The 20,434-nt window shown below is 39.3% G+C and overlaps 1 protein-coding gene across 3 annotated transcripts in view; it reads right to left on the bottom strand.

Annotated features, from left to right (window-relative positions):
- The window catches only part of MACO1 (macoilin 1), a 70,797-nt gene that overhangs the window by 28,420 nt on the left and 21,943 nt on the right, over window positions 1–20,434 (bottom strand). The window contains exons 2-6 of one of the 3 annotated variants that reach the window (XM_063312558.1): window positions 19,413–19,554; window positions 17,595–17,721; window positions 15,842–15,965; window positions 11,111–11,289; window positions 7,291–7,786 (exon numbers count right to left, since the gene is read on the bottom strand). In XM_063312558.1, coding sequence (XP_063168628.1) covers window positions 7,291–7,786; window positions 11,111–11,289; window positions 15,842–15,965; window positions 17,595–17,721; window positions 19,413–19,554 — 1,068 coding nt within the window. Of the gene's footprint in view, window positions 1–7,290; window positions 7,790–11,110; window positions 11,290–15,841; window positions 15,966–17,594; window positions 17,722–19,412; window positions 19,555–20,434 lie in introns of all 3 variants that reach the window. The other 2 variants (XM_063312557.1, XM_063312559.1) reach the window with 2 other exon arrangements.

The following is a 20,434-nucleotide window of genomic DNA, read 5'->3' as shown; positions in this document are numbered from 1 at the left end:
GTAACAGTAATAGCTATTGCAGGTATGAAAGGAAATGGTGACAGGATGTGCAACTGGAACAACTGCACATGGTGGTAAATGTGTAAAGGCAGAATGGGGTTTGGGCAGGAAAATGTTTAAGCAATTTTGGTGTGGAAAGAATGCTTTTTGGCACATTCCCAGATCTTTGATGCAAATGTTGGCAAAAATCTTGTGACAGTGAATTCACATAATGCGAGGGAAATCTATATTAAGTCCTGATGCTACTTCAACAAAACTTTATGCACTTGAAAATAATTGTGCTACAACAGAAAGTTACTGGTACACACACACACACACACACAGTTTCTGCAGATAGAAAAAAACACGTATTTTTCCTGTTAAATGTCAGAGGAAAGTTTCACATTGTATATAGATGAACACGAGGTCCCAACAGCTGGTTCTTATATGCCATAGCAGTACTGCAAAGAGACAATTAGTAGTGAGAAGCGTAGGATTGAAAAAGTTGGGAAAAAGTCATGGACCTTTGTTTTTGTACATGGTAATTGCAGCGAGATTATTGTATGCACAAAGGTGGAAAGGTTCAGCACTACCCACAGTGAAGGAATGGTTGGTAAAGATGATGGAACTTGCTGAGGTGGCTAAACTGACTTCTTTGATCAGAAGAAAAGACGACACCTATGTTTATTGCTGACTAGAAACCCCTTATGGACTTTTTTCAGAAAACAGAAAAAAATGAACTTATGGTTTATGGTTTTGATGTTTAGACAGGACAGGTTATAGAAAGAAGAGAGTTCTGTTGTAACCACAGAGAAGAGGTAAATTTATAATTGAACGTATAACTGCTGTAAAGAAGATCGGACGCTACTTCTTTGTATCTTTTTCTATTTTTTACTCCCCCCCCCTTGCACTTTTAGCTTTCTCTTTGATTTCTTTCTTTTTCTTTTCTTTTTATTCTTTTTATTACTTTAAAGTAGCTTGTATTAGTTTTTATTTCCCTTTTAAAAAATCTTTAATAAAAACTATAAAATAAATTAGTAGCGAGAAGCTGAAGAAAACAGATGTTCCCCAGCTGCTTTATCCTCTTTTGCATGCCTAGAAGCATGCTGTGTGTGGCAGATATGGCAGACAGAAAGCAGTAGTAGGGAAAAGGTTACCTATCTCTTCAGAGCCATTTCTCAATTCCGAGTTATCACCTCCTGAAATGCTTCTCTAGAGGATCGTGACTTTAATGAGAAAGCAAAACTCTGATCTGAGGCATTAAGAATATTTTCCAAGCCCTTTCAGAATCCTAATAAACACCACAAATTTTACTACTAGTACAAGAGCCACAAATATAGTTCTGTGCAAGCTGGTAGTCCTACTTCCAGGAACAAAGAAGGGTCAATTGATTCTTCCCTGCAAATGGAAAAATCTATTTTGCTTACCTAAGAAACCAGAAACCAGATAGAGGGTAGACTTTTGCTAGGGATAATTAAGCATCCTTCTAAATAATTCTCTTCTACAAAATCCCTCTACTTACCTGTTTGGAAATGCACATGTGCCAGATTAATGTGTACTTCAAGGAAAATGGTGTCAATGGCAGATATATGTTGATCAACCATCAAAGGAAGGAAAAAGTTGCTTAGCAGGTACAAATTTCACAGCTTGTTATTACCAAAGACAACATTTAGGCTGGACTCATTCCTTGTAGCAAGGTGTAATGTGGTTTATTTGGTTGTGTCTTAGTGTTAAATATGAAGCCAGCCACTGAGATTTGTGAAATTATGATATGAGGCTTGATGTTGTGCAAATATAAGCAATTATGGCTTTTTCAATAAACCAGCAGCTTGTGAGTCTGGCTGTTAGCTCTCATGCTTGCCTACATAAACTCATATTTAGATGGTGCAGAGGGAGGACTTCTATGGTTAGTCTCAAAAACATTTCCTCATTGGTGACTAAATGTCTTGAGCTGATACTTATTTAGGATACATTCATGACTTTTATTTGTTCACTGAAATGTGTGAATTGCTTTGAGAATCCTGTATTGGGTTTGAAGCAGAATACAAACACAGAAAAACAGGAGTGTATAACTAATTATCATCATAGTATGTTGAAGATGAAAACTCTCCCCATATCTGACCTTCATTCATCAAGGGACTCCCAATCATATTAAAATGCAGCACTCGCACAAAATTATTCCTTGCCATTTTTGAGATGAAAAGCCATTTATGCCCATCAAATTGTATGTGGCTTGCCAAAACTGCTTGATTGGATAACTTTTTTGGAACACTGCTCATCACTGTTCTTTATTAATTTACTGAAACTCCATGAATTGGCAATTAGAACTGCTGGTCAATAGCACTAGATTGCAGTCTTGTAAGGTAAAGGTAAAGGTTTCCCTTGACGTAAAGTCCAGTCGTGTCCGACTCTAAGGGGCGCTGCTCATCTCCGTTTCAAAGCCGAAGAGCCGGCGTTGTCCGTAGACACTTCCGGGTCATGTGGCCGGCATGACGACACGGAACGCCGTTACCTTCCCGCCGAAGCAGTACCTATTGATCTACTCACATTTGCATGTTTTCGAACTGCTAGGTGAGCAGGAGCTGGGACGAGCAACGGGAGCTCACCCCGCCGCACGGATTCGAACCGCTGACCTTCCGATCGGCAGCTCAGTGGTTTAACCCGCAGCGCCACCGCGTCCCTTGCAGTCTTGTAAACAAATCCACAAAAGTAGCAACAAAAATCTTGAGCTGAGCTCCTGATGATTCCATGGATGTATGCATGCAGCTCCCGATCTCCTTTCAGGGCTAAGGCTGACCTGTACGTCCCCCACCCCGCAAAGGGAGTCAAGATACACATCTTTTATACTGCCATCACCGGTTTAATACATCAGAATGTTGTTTTAGTATATTTATATGTTTTATGCATTATTATTTTTTGGAAAGGTGGTATAAAAAGACTATCAGCAAATAATAAGTTTCTATAGAAGAGATTAGAGAACTGAACTGAACTGAATAGAGAATTGAATTGAATTGAGAATTGAATTGAGAAAGAGAATTTATTTATATTTCAAATTTATTTAATTTTATTTTTTATTATTCAAATTTCTATTACTGCCCATCTCCCCCCAAAAAGGGGGATTCTGGGCGGTTATTTAGTCACCACACACCTCACTCGAAGAGCGACTCTGGGCGGTTAGATTCAATAAAAGAGATTCATTACCTAGTCGGGTAATAAAACATCTGCAAGCAAATAACCAAGCTTAGAGAGACCAAAGACTCCACAAAAGTAAGTTTTTAGTATTTATTATTCACTAACCATCCCGGGAGGTAATTCTTATTATTTCTCACTTCTTGTATCAGTTCCCCCTCTCCCTCAGAAGCTAAATGTACCTATATTATATGCCATTCTCAGAACTATTTCTCATGCACATTATGAGGAAGGTAGTGATGCACAAAAATCACACAGTAATAAATGTATTATTCTTTAAAATGCTACAAGACACCGTTACAACTTCTGGGTCACTTCACTTAGCACAAACTCAAATCATGAAGGTGTGTAAAATTCTAACAATACCCAAACATAGGCTTAGAAATGGGCCCACACAACCTAAAAGGTGCTGGTATAAATCACTACTGACAATAAAGCATTTGAGAATTCATGCTTTATCTAGAGAACCTTCATAAAACAAGAATGAAGAGACGAGACTGAGCTTCTCTACTGATAGCTTTATCATAAAATGAAAAGCTTGGATCTCTGGCTGCGAAGATAGACCAACCAGAGAATTTTATTTACCAAGAATTGTACAGCCACTCTCAACATGAATGGCCATTAACCAAGGCAGCCTCTGCAAATGGGTGCTTTCAAATTATGCAAGAACTACAACTGTTAGAGCTCATGGCTGAATAGCCATTGGAGATCACCAGTCAGGCAAAGCTGCTGCAAGGCCACCAGTTTCTGAAATCTTTCTGTTCTGTGGCTCAGTCTTTCTTTCTAAATGTTCATGTTTGTTAAATTGTTCTATTAAAGTTGAGCAAAGGGCTGTTGATAGATCTCAAAGGCTGAGTAAGTCTATTTCCCTGATGCTGAGGATAACATTACTGACTCCAATAATGCTGCTGCTAGAGTAGATACGGGGATAGAATGGGCCCCTGGGTCTGCTGTGGGAGTTAATTCCACTGACATGGCCAGTCGCTGCTTTAAGGTTGGGTGAAATATGCTACAGTTGGCCTGAAAGTCTCACCAGTTCATGTACAGCAATGATTTCAAACGATCATTTAGATTTCACACAATAAACACCTACAAAGCAGCTGCCTCCACTTTGTTATTTAAGTGATCACAACGCTGATCTCAAATACCATCCATCTGACATGCACATGCCCACAAAGTCCCTCTGGTAGGTTGCTCTCCAAATCTGTAACTATAATCTTTTCTTCTAGTTCTGATTAGGGTTAGGATTTCTGATTCCATTTCTGATTAGGGTTAGGATTAGCTTAACACAGTGTTTCTCAAACTGGGCAACTTTAGGATGTGTGGACTTCAACTCCCAGAATTCCCTAGCCAATCAGCACCACCATGTGCAAGGCATCAGCAGACTTGAGGAACCCCAACTGGGTTTAAAAACAACAACAACAACAAAACTATTAACAGTAAGGACCAAGAATGACAGAATGGTGGCTAAAAATTGGGCAGGAAGGGTATAAAATGTGGATGGGGAGAGAGAAATTATCCAAGCAGGAAACATGGCTGTTTAAATGGAACACTCCACATTACGCTATTTTTATTACAGATCCCATTTGCTACTGGGATTATTTAAAATAATTTGTATTCTTTTTTTCTTCCATGAGAAAGTCAAGACTGGTATGTACTACTTTGATTTTTTTTTTAAATAACAGTAAAACTCATCATAGCTATGATATTTCAGAAACTTCAAAAAGTCTGATTAAAAAGAAAAGCCTTAACTGTCCTCCTTATCAGAAGCAGAGAACCCAGAAAGAGCTCTCTGAGAAAGGAATTTCAAACTTGTGGAGCTACCACTGAAAAAGCCTTTTCATGTACCTGGATAAGGTTCTTGTTATAAAATTCCAGCTTCTGGTTAGGATTAAGTGAAGGAAAAAAACGTGGCCCCTGTATTTAGGTCACAGTCAGCATCCTGAATTGTACACAACAACAAATACACAACTCTTCCTCCACCCGCAAACCTCCCTCTAGCATTATCATCCAACCGAAGAAACTGAACAGTTTTCAAATACAGCCCCGCATAAAATGTAATTATTGGAAGGTTCTAGGAAGACGCACTGCTGTGCAGGACTCTTAACAGTGGAAAAGAGTGCTTTTTTTAATTACCACTTGAACGTGCAACCTAAAACTATTCCTGTTGCATGGATGAACTCTTGTCTTGCCCAGACTTAATTTGTTAGCTCTCATCCAAGCACTTGCTAACATGTGTGTGATCAGAGTGTGATCAGCACATAGACTGAAAAACACACAGGCGATAAAACAAACCTCAAGAAGTTCCACAAATTAAAAACCAGGGAGCTTATTTCCTTCTGGAAGTACTAAACCATTACTCTGATGTTTGACTCGGAGAAATAATGCAGAAGGCCACCACGGTAAATGATAGTAAATCCCACTGAGAAGTCATAATCAACAGGAATGCCCCTCTAAAGGTATTTTGCTAAGGCTACTCTCTTAGTCTCGTGTCCAGAATGGGTATCAGATTAAAATAAGCCCAGAAGACGAATGTAAATTAAATTTAAGATGATAGGATCAAACTAATGATAACAATTGCTGTTTGTATCTCAGGCCAAAGCTTTCCTGCTGTGTTGAAGCTGCAACAGGAATTTTGGGAGCAATATTCTCAACGCAGCTGGAAGACGTCAAGTTGAGGACCAACTTTTACACATGCAGCACACAACAGCAGTAAATTAAACACAACAGCAGTAAATTAAACACAACAGCAGTAAATTAAACATGTATGAGTGGTCAGAACTGATTCAACCTGAACGCACTTCAAGATTGTACAGAGAAATGAGAACAAACCTTGATCTTCTTAGTGGACCTCAGAGCTGTAGGCTACACTAGAAACACCAAGAACCATGCTGGAAGAAGGCGATGACAAACCACTTCTGCAACATTCCCCCCCCAAATTACATGTCCATAAAATCCACAGGGGTCGAGCTACTCAAAAGAGACATTGCCTTCAATAACCAGGGATGGTAGATTGGAGGTGGAGGTGGAAGAACAGCTGAATTTGTGGAATTATTTGTGGAACGTTCACAAACAGATCAGTTCCAAAATCTTGCAGAGAACCTTCTCATCACTTTTTCTCAGACCAAGTTAAGTAAACATGCATTTTTTTTCTTTACTTCTCTTTTCTGTTTTACCAGACTTTGAAAGTTCATCTTATTTGTGTGAAAGGTCCCCTGTGCAAGCACCGAGTCAGGTCTGACCCTTTGGGGGGACGCCGCTTTCGCGACGTTTTCTTGGCAGACTATAGAGCGGGGCGGTTTGCCACTGCCTTTCCCAGTCCTCGCCTTCCCCAGCAAGCTGGGTGCTCATTTACCGACCTCAGAAGGATGGACAGCTGAGTCGACCTGAGCCGGCTACCCGAGAATCCAGCTTCCGCTGGGATCGAACTCGGGTCGTGGGGAGTTTTGATTGCAATACTGCTGCCTACCACTCTGCACCACACGAGGCTGAATTCATCTTATTTAGTTGAGGCCAATCAATCTGTGAGAACCAGTCTGGTGTAGCGGTGAAGGCACCAGGCTGGAAACCGGGAGACGGTGAGTTCTAGTTCTGCCTTAGGCACAAAGCCAGCTGGGTGATCTTGGGCCAGTCCCTCTCTCTCAGCCCTAGGAAGGAGGCAATGGCAAATCACTTCTGAAAAACCTTGCCAAGAAAACTGCCAGGACACGACTGAACGGATGGAAAAAAAAATTAATTTGTAGAGGCTCTCAGAAACCTCAGGCATGAGCCTGAATATCAAGGCCACTATGACAACTGTAATCAACTGCTTATTTATTCTTAGCAATGAAACACCTACCCAAAGAAACTGCACTACGTAAACTATAAGTAATCATGTGCCAAACTGAAGCCTGTATATCTTACCTTGTTCTACCGATTCAGCTACTAGCCTGCATGAATAGAGCGCATCCAAGCTAGCAGAACCAAATTGTGACCATGCACACATCTAAATACCTAGCACATCCCCCTCCTAGCATCACCGTTTCTCCCCTCGAAAAAGGGCACTTTAACTTACTGGGAAACAAATAGTAAAAAAGGCAAGGGTGTTGAGGTGAAGATAGATCGGTGACCTATCAAACTTACCTTACCAGTGCATCTGGTTTGCTTAGTTGGTTATTGGGGATACAATTCTCCATTAAGTCTTTATGTGTGCTTGGACTCTTGCTAGAGCACTTCTGTTTTTTCTCATTCTTAGCAGATGAGGAAGGGATGCTTCCATTAGTAGCACTGTGGTTGTGAGGGGAGGAGTTCACAACTCCACTAGCATTTTTGTAATTTTTGGATGAGGCAGTGCATGAGTCCTCTTTTAAGAGGTTTTCTGTACTTCCCACAAGATCATTATTTAATCTTTTACTGTTGATATGGTTCTCCATATATTCAATTTCCTGTACTTTAGAGTCTACAGGTTGCAAAATATTGTTATTTATTCCAAGGTTATGTTTTTTGGCATCCTTGTCTTTTTCTTTCCCCTTTTCTCTGTATTCTAGTTCCGGTAATGTTGTAGATAATTTTTTATTAGCTGGAATGCCTCCGTTGTGTTGCAAAAGTATTGAGGAATCCATCTCAGACAATCCTTTGGCTGCTGCAACATCCGGAAGGGCGGGAGGGAGGGAGGGAAAGACAATATTTAAAATTTAAGTCAGAAGTAGCATCTACGCTCATATTCCTTTTACAAGGGATTTACATTGCTTCTATTACTCCCCACCAATAAAAACATTTTTCCTTCAGTTATAGTGTAAAAAAATAAATTATAAATTCCTAATAGTTTCTGAATTAATGGATTCCTGAGGCTGATTCCTGTGTTGCATCAACTAGGCCATCTCAGTAAGCTTCAATATAATTTGGAAAACTCAACTATAACCCGCTTTCTAAATGGAGGGAAAAAGTATACCAATGACAAATGAATGTAAATATAAATAAATAATAATAATGTTAAAGTAAAAATACATTTTCATCAATTTTAGTGAAGTGTGTGTGTCAAAACAGATATAGTCCCAGAATTTGGGCAAGCTATTTACAGTTCTAGAGCCGGATGTTGCTCTCAGCCAAGCTTCCTCTAGTTTCTTGGTCTAATAGTAAGAACTTTCATCAAGTGATTGCTGAAGAACTCTTAAAACTTCTTAGCCCCTAAATATTTTTTGAACATGCTAAAATTTTTTAAATATTGAAGGTTTAGGGCTTTATTTTAGTGGATCAAACAATGTTTAAATCACCAACAGAACTAACCAAGTAACTGCTGCAGATTTTTTATAAAACAAGAAACATGTATTTTCCCCTGCTACAACATAATTTTCTAATCTGATTTAAATCAAAGGCATACAAGGCTACTGGCATCTTTGCCTAAATTTATCATTCCAACTGAATATATTTCTTTACCCACATTCCATATTCTACAGTAGTGCTTATTTAAGAAATACCTTTCAAACTGCCTTCAAACTGCCTCCAATAAGGCTAATTTGTTAGAATAATTTCTGTATGAACATAGGAGAATCAGAGTTATGAAGGAGTTGCATAGCATCCTACAAAGAACTATACTCCAGCAACAAAAGATTCACTATGGGTATATTTACAGACATTGCAGACTTTATTTTTCACAGTATGATAATGCTAAATATGACCTTCATGACAATTTTGCTGTTTAAAATCCACTGTACAGTTGCTTGCTTTGAACGTTAAAAAATGGCTTCACTTTTTCTTCTGCCTTCACTTTTCATAACATGGAATATAACTTCATCTGTCAATAGCCTCAATTTAGGAATTATTAATTACTGTAAGGTCTGGTGAAACTAAGAGATCAAACTCTCACACTCTCTCAATACACACACACACCCCGCAGGATCAGGATGTTAATCTATATTCATATATTTATTTCCAAATTCCTTTTCATTCAGTACTATCAAGCAGCATACACACCCATCATTCAGTTAGTACACTGAATATGATTAATGTGTAAATATCAAACAAAACTTTACTCTGAAAAGTTATTAAGTCATAAAAAGTACATGTTCTCTTCAGTTTAACAAAGGAGTTGATTTACTAGTGTTTAATTTCCCCTGAAAAATGGAGAACTCTAAAGGTCATTTTTTTTCACCAATACATACACTGGTGACATGAAGAATATGACCTGTCTGAGGCTCTCATCATGTGCTCAAACTCTAGGAATCAGGGACCTAGTCCTTTCCTGTCCCCCTTCAGAATGATTGTTCTCCTTTCCTTTTTTAATTGATATGTGTATCTTTATCCTTGTAACAGTGTTCCTGTCCTTGCACACAAGCGTGACAATCTCCTGAATGAACCTGGACATCAAGATTGTAATGTACACAGTGTGGCCTGAGTGCAAATCTGTGGCATTCAGAAAGGCATATTCTGCTGAACTAAAATGGTCACATAGAAAACAATTTGGCCAATAAACAGTGTATTACAAAGAAAATGTTATCTAACAAGTATATCTCTGTGGGGTAATACTTCAGTCCTTATTAACAGTAGCATTATTTGTCATTCTTGAATGTGAACACTCTACAAATACATAGGTAAAAGTTCTCTTCCGCTTCTTTATGCTTTTTTTGGTGGGTTTTTTTTTGTATCTTCAAGTCAGTCTTGACTCCTAGCAACTGCCCTGAACATTTTTTGGCAGCATTTTCTGAAGTGGTTTGCCATTGTCTTCTTCCTAGGGCTGAGAGAGAGTGACTGGCCCAAAATCACCCAGCTGGCTTTGTGCCTAAGGTGGGACTAGAACTCCCGGTCTCCCACTTTCTAGCCTGGTGCCTTAACCGCTACATTAAACTCTCTTTTATCCTTAAGAGTTTAGAAAAGAGAAGCAGATGAAACCCCATTTCAAAAGTGGTATAGAACCAGGTTGCCCCTGTTCTGTGACTCTAAAATCTGAAGAGTAAAAAGAAAAAAGGGGAACAATATAATTCACTGACTGGAAGGATTTATCTACTGATTGAGTACCAAGGTAATACTTAATCTGGAGCAGAGCTTTCATCGGAAGGCATATGTATTTGAACATAATTTCCCACAAATGGCGAAGATTCCCAGCAGTGAAAGGACAAAGTGCATTTTAAAGGGTAAATGGTGATATTCAAACTGGTCAAGACATGGGGTTCAAACTAAGCAAAGAAGAGGAAACTCAGAATTAAGATCATTGAGCAGTATAAAATCTCCTAGAGAAAAGAATTGGGGGGGGGGCAGAGGGAGAGGAAGGAAGGGTCTCTGAATACGAGGAGACAATTGGGAAGACCTGGCCACTAACAGCAATGTCATTTACTGACCTTGGGCCAGTTCCAAGCATAGTCCAGTATTACCCACAACTTGCTACAGTGAGTGCTATCTGTGGCTAAGTTACTGAAGTTGCAGAATCAGCTACGGGGCAGAGGGTGCAAGGTCTCAGAAACCAATAGTAATGTCATCATAGTAAACAATGTTGTGACCTGGATTATCTAGAGAGCTGCACAAAGTTCTAAGCAAAGGAGCACGCACACAATATTGTAATATTGATCACTACCTGGAAGGTGGTAGGAAGTTTACTCATGTGTAATCACAACACTTTGAAAGGCTGCCAGCTGCAGGAAAAAAAGGAGAGAGAGAAGGCACAAACTTCTCTCCCGGGAAAACTGAGTCACAGGCATTCACCTGCCCAGGGGCATGACCAAAGATGCAACAGCTGCTTCTTGAGGAGAAGGGCAGGTAGAATGACTCCAAAGAAACCCTGCATATATAATTACAAACGATACAGAAACAAAGATCCCTAAACTGTATTAAACCATGCTGTTGTACCTGATTCAAGAATCCATGGTTTGGAGTTAAAAAGAAGAGGGGAAAGTACCATTAATTCATAAGATGGGTTCCAAATCTGCAAACCATTACTTCCGCCCAAGGCCTCCGTTAAGTGAGAACTTACCTTCTTCTGCTTCTCTCTCTTGCCTTTGTAGCATCTGCTGTTCGGGGGGTAACGCTTGCTGAAGGAGTTGCATGTAAAATTCATTTTCTTTCTGCACTTCCTTTTGTTTTCTTAATCGCATTTTATAGCTGACGTAACTCTTGAAGCCAAAGCCCAAAGTCACAACAGGGTATCCAATACTAGAGGAAAAAAAAAACAGGCTTTACTAATCAAGACAGAGCCATCGGAGCAAATTAATAGCTCAGAGTGTGACACAGGGCAATCGCAATGCAGATATCAAAGAATTATCCTTAGAAGCCCCCTTGTCTGTAAAAGAGGTAAGGCACAGATATTCCGTCACTTTTCAGTCGTCAGGTTCAAGTGCACATTCCCTAAGAGCCTGGCACAGCTGCTGTTTAACTGAGCTGCCAAGTCTCCACTGTTACCCTGAGACCTTGCAACGAAGGTCTTCAGCTTCTGAAGCTTTTTGATTTCTCAGATCAAAAGAGAAACAGAGTACTCTCCGTTTTTTTTAATACTGGGAAGATGCAGCTGAGATTATTGAAAGCATTTATAATTTCCCCATCACTCCTGTTTTAGAACACACAAATTAATAGAAGAGTACATTAATTTTCTACATTTGATTATTATCTATCAATTAAAATAATAAATTTTAAAGTAAAAACTATAGTTCTGCAGCCCAAACATTTTGCTCACTTCTGGAAACTGAACCTTTTTTGAGACCTGTAGAATCCCAGCATAACCGCTATGAAATTCAGTAAATTAATTCAGTAACCCATTTTTTTTTAAATTATAATTTTTCTAAGTCGTTGTGTATGAGATGGGTGGCAGAGAAATGTAATAATAAATAAATAAATAAATAAAGTGTTTACAAATAAATATTTACTAACCCTAAGTTGTCAGAAACCAGTGTGTTCATATAACCCCCAAACCCAATGTTTGGCATTCCCATAATCATATCGAAAATGAAATACAACTTCTAGAAGTCACCACCACCATGGCTGAACACTCCCTTTTTATGTTGGTCTCTGACCGTAATAAAGATTTGAGAACACTCCCTTTTTTGAACCATCCAACGTTCATTATTATCCACAAAACAAAAGCAAATATGAAAGTTGAAAGGAAAATGGATTCAACTGCTCAGAGGTAATGGAGCCTGTATCAACCAATAAAAATACTGACTTAACTAACAAGGGGAAAAAAATCATTTGACTACAAAAATGTCACAAGCTTTGTGATAGAACTGTAGAACCAACCTGTAATAATATAATCTATTTTATCTGAAAACGTATTTTTGTGGCACTCCAATAACATAAAAGGTGCAAAATCAATTAAGGAAGACATGCTGACAACAAACTGAAGGAAGAATTCAGATTTTAAGTGGCAATAAAATAAATTGTTTTATTATGGTCAATGGCAGAAAATCTCAGTTTTAAAAAAAAAAAGCATAAGTAAAGGAAGGCAATGGCAAACCACCCCACTATAGTCTGCCAAGAAAACATCATGAAAGCTGCGTCCCCCCAAAGGATCAGACATGACTCAGTGCTTGCACGGGGGACCTTTCACCTTTCACCAAAACAGTAAAACTAATAAAAGCAAAAGCCAGAAATAAGGCAATAAGGCACAAGGCAACAGAACAATAAAAATAAGACAAAGAAATCAACCTTTGTCAGGTTCTATAAGCAAAAAAGCAAAATGTAGCACCATTTAAGGAGATGGTGTCTTTCTGGTCAGCCTATAAATAGCAATGATAAAATAAATCTATGTGGCCTGGGAACTTGACTAAAAGGAGAGTTATAAAAGTTGCTCAGATATAAAAACCATTATATAAAAAAAGGTGAGCTGTGTTCCCACTCTGTACACAAAGTCTGGTATGCATACGGCATTTTCTTATATTTCCCTTCCCGTCCCTTCAGCTAACACACTGAAATGTACCAAAACAACATGCCTTGCTCTCAGATTCTGTACGCATCCATAACTATTTCACCTTTGGCAACAGCGTGTACCTGCAAGTCAGTGGCACAGCCATGGGCCCACACATGGCTCCACCATGCCAACATCTTCATGGCTGATCTAGAACACTTTTTCAACTCTTACCCCCAAAGCCCCTCCTTTACAGTACATGAAATTAACTGATGACATTTTCCTCATTTGAACCCACACAAATTAATATTTCATCAAATACCATCATGACTTCAACAAGTAAACATGACCATCAACTTCAGCCTTGACCTATCTAAGGAACAAGTCTGTTTCCTTGATGTCATGGTAAAGCTAAACAATACAGGTAGTCCTTGGTTAACAAAGGTAATTTGGACCAGAACTTCTGTCGCTAAGCGATGCGGTTGTAAAGTGAAATGTCACATGACTGCATCGCTTAGCGATGGCAAACCAGGCACTCCCTGTTGCCGTCGTTAAGCAAGTCCCAGGCGGCTCGCAAGCAGGCTAGCAAATGGCTGCTGCCAAGTGGGGGAGGGTGTGCAGGTGGCCGGTGAGACGAGGTACAAGTGGCTGCTGCAGGGTGGGGGAGAGTGTGAGCAACTTACCAGAGTGACTTGAGACCTTCCCTGCCAGCTTCCCCACTGACTTTCTTGGGAAGCCGGCAGGGAAGGTCTCAAATGGCGATCACGTGACTGTGGGATACCGCAACCATCGTTAAGTGCAGGCTGGTTGCCAAGCACCCAGATTGTGATCACATGACCACAAGGGAGCTGGGATGGCTGGAACTTCAACGACCAGTAGTAAGTGCCACTCGTTCAGTGCTGTTGTAACTTCAAACGGCTGCTGAACGAGTGGTCTTTAAACAAGAACTTACCTGTAGACACATAATTACCATGTTATACAGGAAACTTACAAATCACCATGCATACCTATCTATTTCCAGCTTCCACCCAGAACACACCACCAAATCTATTATCTATAGCCAGACTGCCCAGACACTGACACTCTACAGTATTTAAGATCTCTGTTTAAGATCGAAAAAATGGGACTTTTACAGCACCACTGAATGAGGTGGCTGAACTTACAAACACTGAAAGGTTTCAGGCTATCTCAAATGGTCTCAACAAACACAATGGGTTTTTAACACATCACAACTGAATAGTTTAATAAATTATTATTATTTGATAAGGTATTTGTAATTGGTCTCATTATGTAACTTGCATTTGCATAATGAAACCTGGCCTCTCCCTTCCTTCTACCTCGTCCCAATTTAAATCCTATACCCATCAGGCACTCTCTGTTTCTGATGAAGAAAAGATGAAACTCCTGATTTTTTACTACCAGAGTCTAGCATGACTTTCTTCCTACAGTGGTAAAGATAAGTCTCTTCTAAATTTTGGCACCTTCAGGTGATTTAAATATCTAGCTGTCTTTTGAGGAAATATGAGAAACTGGCTTGAGTATTGCTGTATCAATGTAAGCTAGGAAGTAATGTGGAATAATTCTCCCAGAGAACAATTTTGCATTTCACAGATAAATTAGCTCTTTCAGTTAGCATTTAATACTACTAAAGATATGCAACAACAGTGAAACACATTCCTCTGTGCTGGAGAGGAACAAAGCACTTTTAATACCATTTGAGAGGTAGATTTGATTCAATATCCCAAATACTGAATTTAACACATGGTAAACCAGCAAAACAGAGAATGTTCTCAGGATACGTAATGGAAAGACAGTTTTAAAAGAACTGAAAAAGTAAGTTAGAGATACAGCCGAGTGGGGCAGATTTCTGGTGTCACAAATTCCCATTCATTTCTGTAATCCACCATGACTTTTATCATTCTCAATCAATCTACCACTCAAAGGCTACTGTGCAAAGATATACAAAGTAATTTCATTTCTGATTTTGTAATTCTGTTGGCACAGTGATGGTATAATTGCCTACTGTATTACCTGAAATGCACATCTAGTGCACAATGTTTTTTTTTAACATAAAGTTTTATTTACCTGTTCCAATTAAATGGACACAGTTTGAAAATCAAAAGTTTGTTTTTTAAAAAATCACCAAAGTGCAAAAATAGGGCAGAACAAACATCCACCTTGCTTGCTGCACAAGATTTAAACAGGCACTTAAATACACATAAGGTATATCCATTTTAAACGTCTGCTGTAAATCTCACGTTAGCCTGGAAATATCTGACAGCAATCCCAATACATGAAGGAAGAGCATTAAAACTACTGTTGTCAGAAATAGCACTACTGAAGTCCGTATCATGGACTGTATCCAAATAAAGATTACTGTTCCATAAAGTTCTGGAGTGCTCCCACTCACAAATACATATGTAGATTTCCACTTCTAATTCAGTATAATGTTCCCAGTGCTATTACAGAAATGTGATGTAATCCGAAGAATTAAAATTTTGTAACCACAGACATGGCATGCATATTCCATACAGCAGTTAAAAGTTTGGCCTGCTCAAAGATATAAGCTGTTCAGAGTTACTTGAGACTAGAGCAGCCTGTAACCCCAGTAAATAAGTAAGAATGAATGTTGGATGAAGTTACGAATATTGATCATGGGGATCAATGGTTATTAGCTTTGATGACAGCGTCACTGCCTCTGAAGGCCACGTGCTGGAAGACTAGTGAGTTGCCATGTGCAGTTGGTTGACCACTGTGAAAACAGACTGCTGGACTAGATGGGCCAGGGGTCCAATCCAGCAGGGTGCTGCTTATGTTCTTATGCTACAGAATGCTTAAAAGAAGAAAAATGCTGGAATATACACTTACCAGTGCGCAGCAAAAGGTCGACAAAGGTCTACATGAAAGTTTTTGAGATCCTTAAATCTGATTGCTGCTTCAATATAAACAAACAGTATCCATAGCGATACTGTTGGTAAACACACACCTCTCTCTGTTGGAAACAGAAAACAAGCCAAGCATCAACATTAAAAAAAGAAAAAGAAAAAGAAAAAAAGAAAATCAGCCTTCTTAATATAGCACTGGTAATTATGAAGGGGAAAATCCTTTGCTATGACTGAGCAATACTATCATCCATTACTCTTTTGAAATTGTATAGAGACTCATCATGATGTGGTGGTTAAGGTGTTGGACTGGGAGTGGGAAACCCAGCTTCTAGTCGCCCTTGGGCACAGAAGCCAGCGGACTGATCTTGGGCCAGCCACACCCTTTCAGCCCAGGCTTTGCAACAAACTGGCTGAAAAACAAAACCCTTTACTGCATCATGCATCGATAAACATCGCTAAAAGAACTAGTCAAGCCCAGTGCAAAAATAAGTAGCTGTGAAACTATGTAGGAGAAGCGCTAATAACAACTACTACACTTTTGCAAGTGTCTACAGCAAAGGTCATTTTGCCCTGCATTGTTTGGTTCTGGCATTATATATGCTGAAACCCCTATAATATCCAGCCAGCCTTGGCCCTGCCTGCTAGGAATTAGGGAAGGGTTTTTTCAACCTTTCTGGAGAACGAAAGGGTAACTATACTAAACTAAAGGGTTTACTATAAGAGTAATAATGAAATTTGCTACCTAAAGGTAAAAGAAAAACAAAGCCAGTATCCTGCAAGGATTCTAACCATCAAGACAGTTCAGAGCTTGTCATATAGTTTACAGTTCCTGAGGCTGAATCCCAAAGCGTGAGATCCGACATTCTCAATCAATGCCTTAAATTTCAAGACTAGAGCAAATACAGACGTCAGGCTTACATTACTTTTGCTGCTGCGAAGTACAGAGTGGATTATGAAGTAGGGTGCGTTTTGATGATATAGTTGATAATTGCCAAAGCGTGGATGAATAGTTACACCTTGGCAGTTTCTCCTGAAGCACTAGTACACACATTCACTACATAAATATTTTATAGAGAATACGTATGACACATGAACAGGCCCACCATCTCACTCATAATTTGGAGGAGAGCATCATGAGTTCTGATGGTGAGCAGGAGGGGGGCACTATCCAGGGGCAGAAATGCATGCGTAGTTTAGAGACTTTGAGCTGTCATTCAAAGAGACACGGAACAGACCCGCCTTGACTTTTGGGGTTTATCTGTCTGGGTTTTCCCACGCTTCTTCAGTTGGGTAGGATTTTCTGTCTATTATAGCAATGATAAAGCACTAGAGACTTCTGTCTTGGCGTGGTTCTTGCTTAGTCAGGACAGAGAGCTTCTATTTCTTAAACTGTGAAATGCCTCTATTACTTCCTGATTATTCCAATCTGTGGAGCCTTAGCATTTCTGCTTTATCAAATGCCATGCACGGTGCATGTGCCCCAAACTCATCAGAAGTCTGACTTTCAGGAGTTGGCAAACTTGCCTTTTGTACCTCAGGTGCTGAGATCCTAAGAATACATAGCAGCAAATTAATGAGATTTCAAGAGTAAACTTGGTGCCATTGGGTGAACCAGGTGCTACTTTAACAAGGACCATGCATGATTTTTAGAGAAACACAGGATGATGACGGTGATTATACACCTTGTTCTAAGATTTACTTTCAATAGAGGCAATGAAATGAATAGGAGGACTTACCTGTATGCCAGACATACTGCACCCAAACATACGTGCTGGCAGCAAAAAACAACCACTGTATTGGTATGAATAGCAGACATATGATATTTGATGTGAATGCTACACAAACAAAAAATACTGAAAATGCCTAAAGAGAATCAAGGGGTGGGGAGAAGAGAAAAAGGAAAAAGTCCATTAGTTTTTTTTTTAAAACAGTGAGCAGATTTCACTGAAGGCACTGCAATTCTATCCATCCATCCAGGCTTACATACATTCTATATAGGAAGCCACATGACAGCAATTTCCCCCTCATTATTAATAATTACTTCATTGCTGAGATTTTACTGCCATTTATAGAAGAGGATTTCTTTTTGGTAAATAGTTTAATACTGATCATGCCTCTAATCTTCTCTCACATGAAGTTTTGAATGTTTGCCTCCAATATAATTTATAAAGTGCCTTGCTGGAGCAGCGTGGTGTCTCTAATTCAAATTTTGCTTCAGCCAGTTATTGTAAGCAACCTTCAACCTACAATACCAGGACTCCACAAAAGTTTATCTGTCAGGGTTCTTGTATGAAAATAATGTACATGGGTTGTATATGAATTCAGTGGGGTTCACTCTAATACACACAGAGACAAAAATGTAGCTTTAGTATTACCTTTCCTTTATCTTCATCACTGTCTCTATGAAGTAAGGCACTGCTTTTATGTTTCAGAACACAAAGGCAATTGCTAGCTAAATTCACTCTGCATTAGTAAGCAGCAATTCGAATCAGAGTCTACTATTTAGATTGGCAAATTCACAGTTTATTTTTAAAATCTTATGCTGCCCTTCAAAACCAGGCTCAGGGTAGATTCTGCAACATTATTTATTTATTTTTCATTTTCATTTATTCAATGTACACTCATAGACCAATATAGAGAAAAAAACAATAAAAAAGCTTGCTTTTGTTATTGTGTAAAAGCTGACTAAGAGAAAAGGAAATGATAGTAAGCAGTTAGGATTTTTTATCCAGGGGCATAGTGTTTCTTGCTGGATCAGAATGTTTTATTTGATTTATTTCCTGTCTTTCTACTCAAGCAAATGCTCAAGACTACTAACATTTTTTTTTAATTCCCAAAAGTTAAAAATATAAAGTTAATCCTAAAATTGACTAATAAAAGCCTGGCAAAAGAGTGTTGCCATTAAAATGTTTTTGCTGCTGTGCTTTTAAGGGCATCTGCAATATGTAAAACGTTATTTCTCTACTGCAGTGTTTCTCGACCTTGGCAACTTTAAGATGTGTGGACTTCAGCTCCCAGAATTCCCCAGCCAGCCATACTGGCTGGGGAATTCTGGGAGCTGAAGTCCACACATCTTAAAGTTGCCAAGGTCGAGAAACACTGCTCTACTGTAAACTGACAATTATAACCGAGTATTAACTATGTTTGGTAACTACGAGACAAACGACAATTGGACAGTTACAGACAGCCTGTTTGTATTCTTCCTGTGCGTTTGTCTCATGTTACCTGGTGTTCTCAAAATAGCTGTTAGATCCCAGAGCTGGAATCCAAACAGCTGCTCTTACACCAGAAGTCCTTTCCCCTTTGAAGTTCCTTAAGCCTTGGAGCAAGGCTGCTTCTGAACGTCAAGGGGCCCTATTAAAGCAGCACACAGGGCAGTGCAAGGGGGTGTGAGTGGAAACAGACAGAGAGAAACTCCTCTCCCGCACTGCAGTTTTTCAGAGCTAGGCATCCACGGGGACCCCAACCGAGAGGTACATCGGAGGGCTACTAGTTCTAATGCTAGCAACAACAATAAACAGCAAATAAAATACTTTTTCTATTTTAATACATACCAATCCCTGGTATCTGAAGGAATCATAAACACTCCGGATGAAAAGCCAGAACGGCCACAGATATTCAAATCTGAATTCCAAAACAAAATCCGCCACCAACACAAGGGCCCAAACTACCAGGAACTTCAGATACAGGAAAGTACTGAAAGAAAAGAAGAAAAAACAAAGTAATTTAACCACCAGCTTGAATAACAAAAACAGCAAGGCAATAAAAATACGCTTCGTATTCAACGTAAACACATAAGAGTCAGTATTAATAAACATAGAAGGAAGGTTCAAGTAAAGAAAGAAATGTCACGTAACTGAAACTTGCAGACATAGTCTACGCTGTGTTAGACAAAACCCAACAAAAGTATATGCACGGTTGGTAGAGAAGGGATGTTGAAAGAGCTGACAGATAAAACCTCTAAAACCTCTTTAAAGAAGTGCACGTATTCCACCTTTTTCCTCCAGAGAACGACATCCACGCTCAGCACTTTCATCTTTCAAAATGAAACATATCGGCCATAGTTATAGTTTGATTTATGGTCCTGTGGTATCAGTCTGCAATGTTCATTTTATTTGCCTTCTGCACAAAAGGTGCAGAAACCCTGAACTTTTGCTCCATTTGTGGACCATGCAAAATAGAGAATATTATTCTGAAGCAGATTGAAGTTATATGGCTTAGAGCAGTGTTTCTCAACCTTGGCAACTGGGAGCTGAAGTCCACAAGATGCCACAGTTGAGAAACATTGGCTTAGAGGTATATAATATATACTTCAGTTCTGATAAAGGCTCAGATAATCAGTGGCAGGCATCAAAATACCAAACTTTATTTGGTATTCAAGAATAAACAAAAAAACCACCCTGAGGTGAGCCTATTAACAGCAAACTTCTTTCCTGATGAAAGCTATTATCTGGTGGCCAGGTTTCCACATCATGGCATTGTCCGCTGCTTGGTTGTTCCCACTTGCTTTTCTTACTGAGACTTTGCTTATTGTGATGTGCGGGCTAGCATTGGCTTAGTTCTCCAACAAATCAGA

The sequence above is a fragment of the Candoia aspera genome, chromosome 10 (assembly GCF_035149785.1).
Source record: "Candoia aspera isolate rCanAsp1 chromosome 10, rCanAsp1.hap2, whole genome shotgun sequence".
Lineage (NCBI taxonomy): Eukaryota > Metazoa > Chordata > Lepidosauria > Squamata > Boidae > Candoia > Candoia aspera.
The sequence above is the reverse complement of the archived record's forward strand: the minus strand, read 5'-3'. Positions and strand labels throughout refer to the sequence as shown.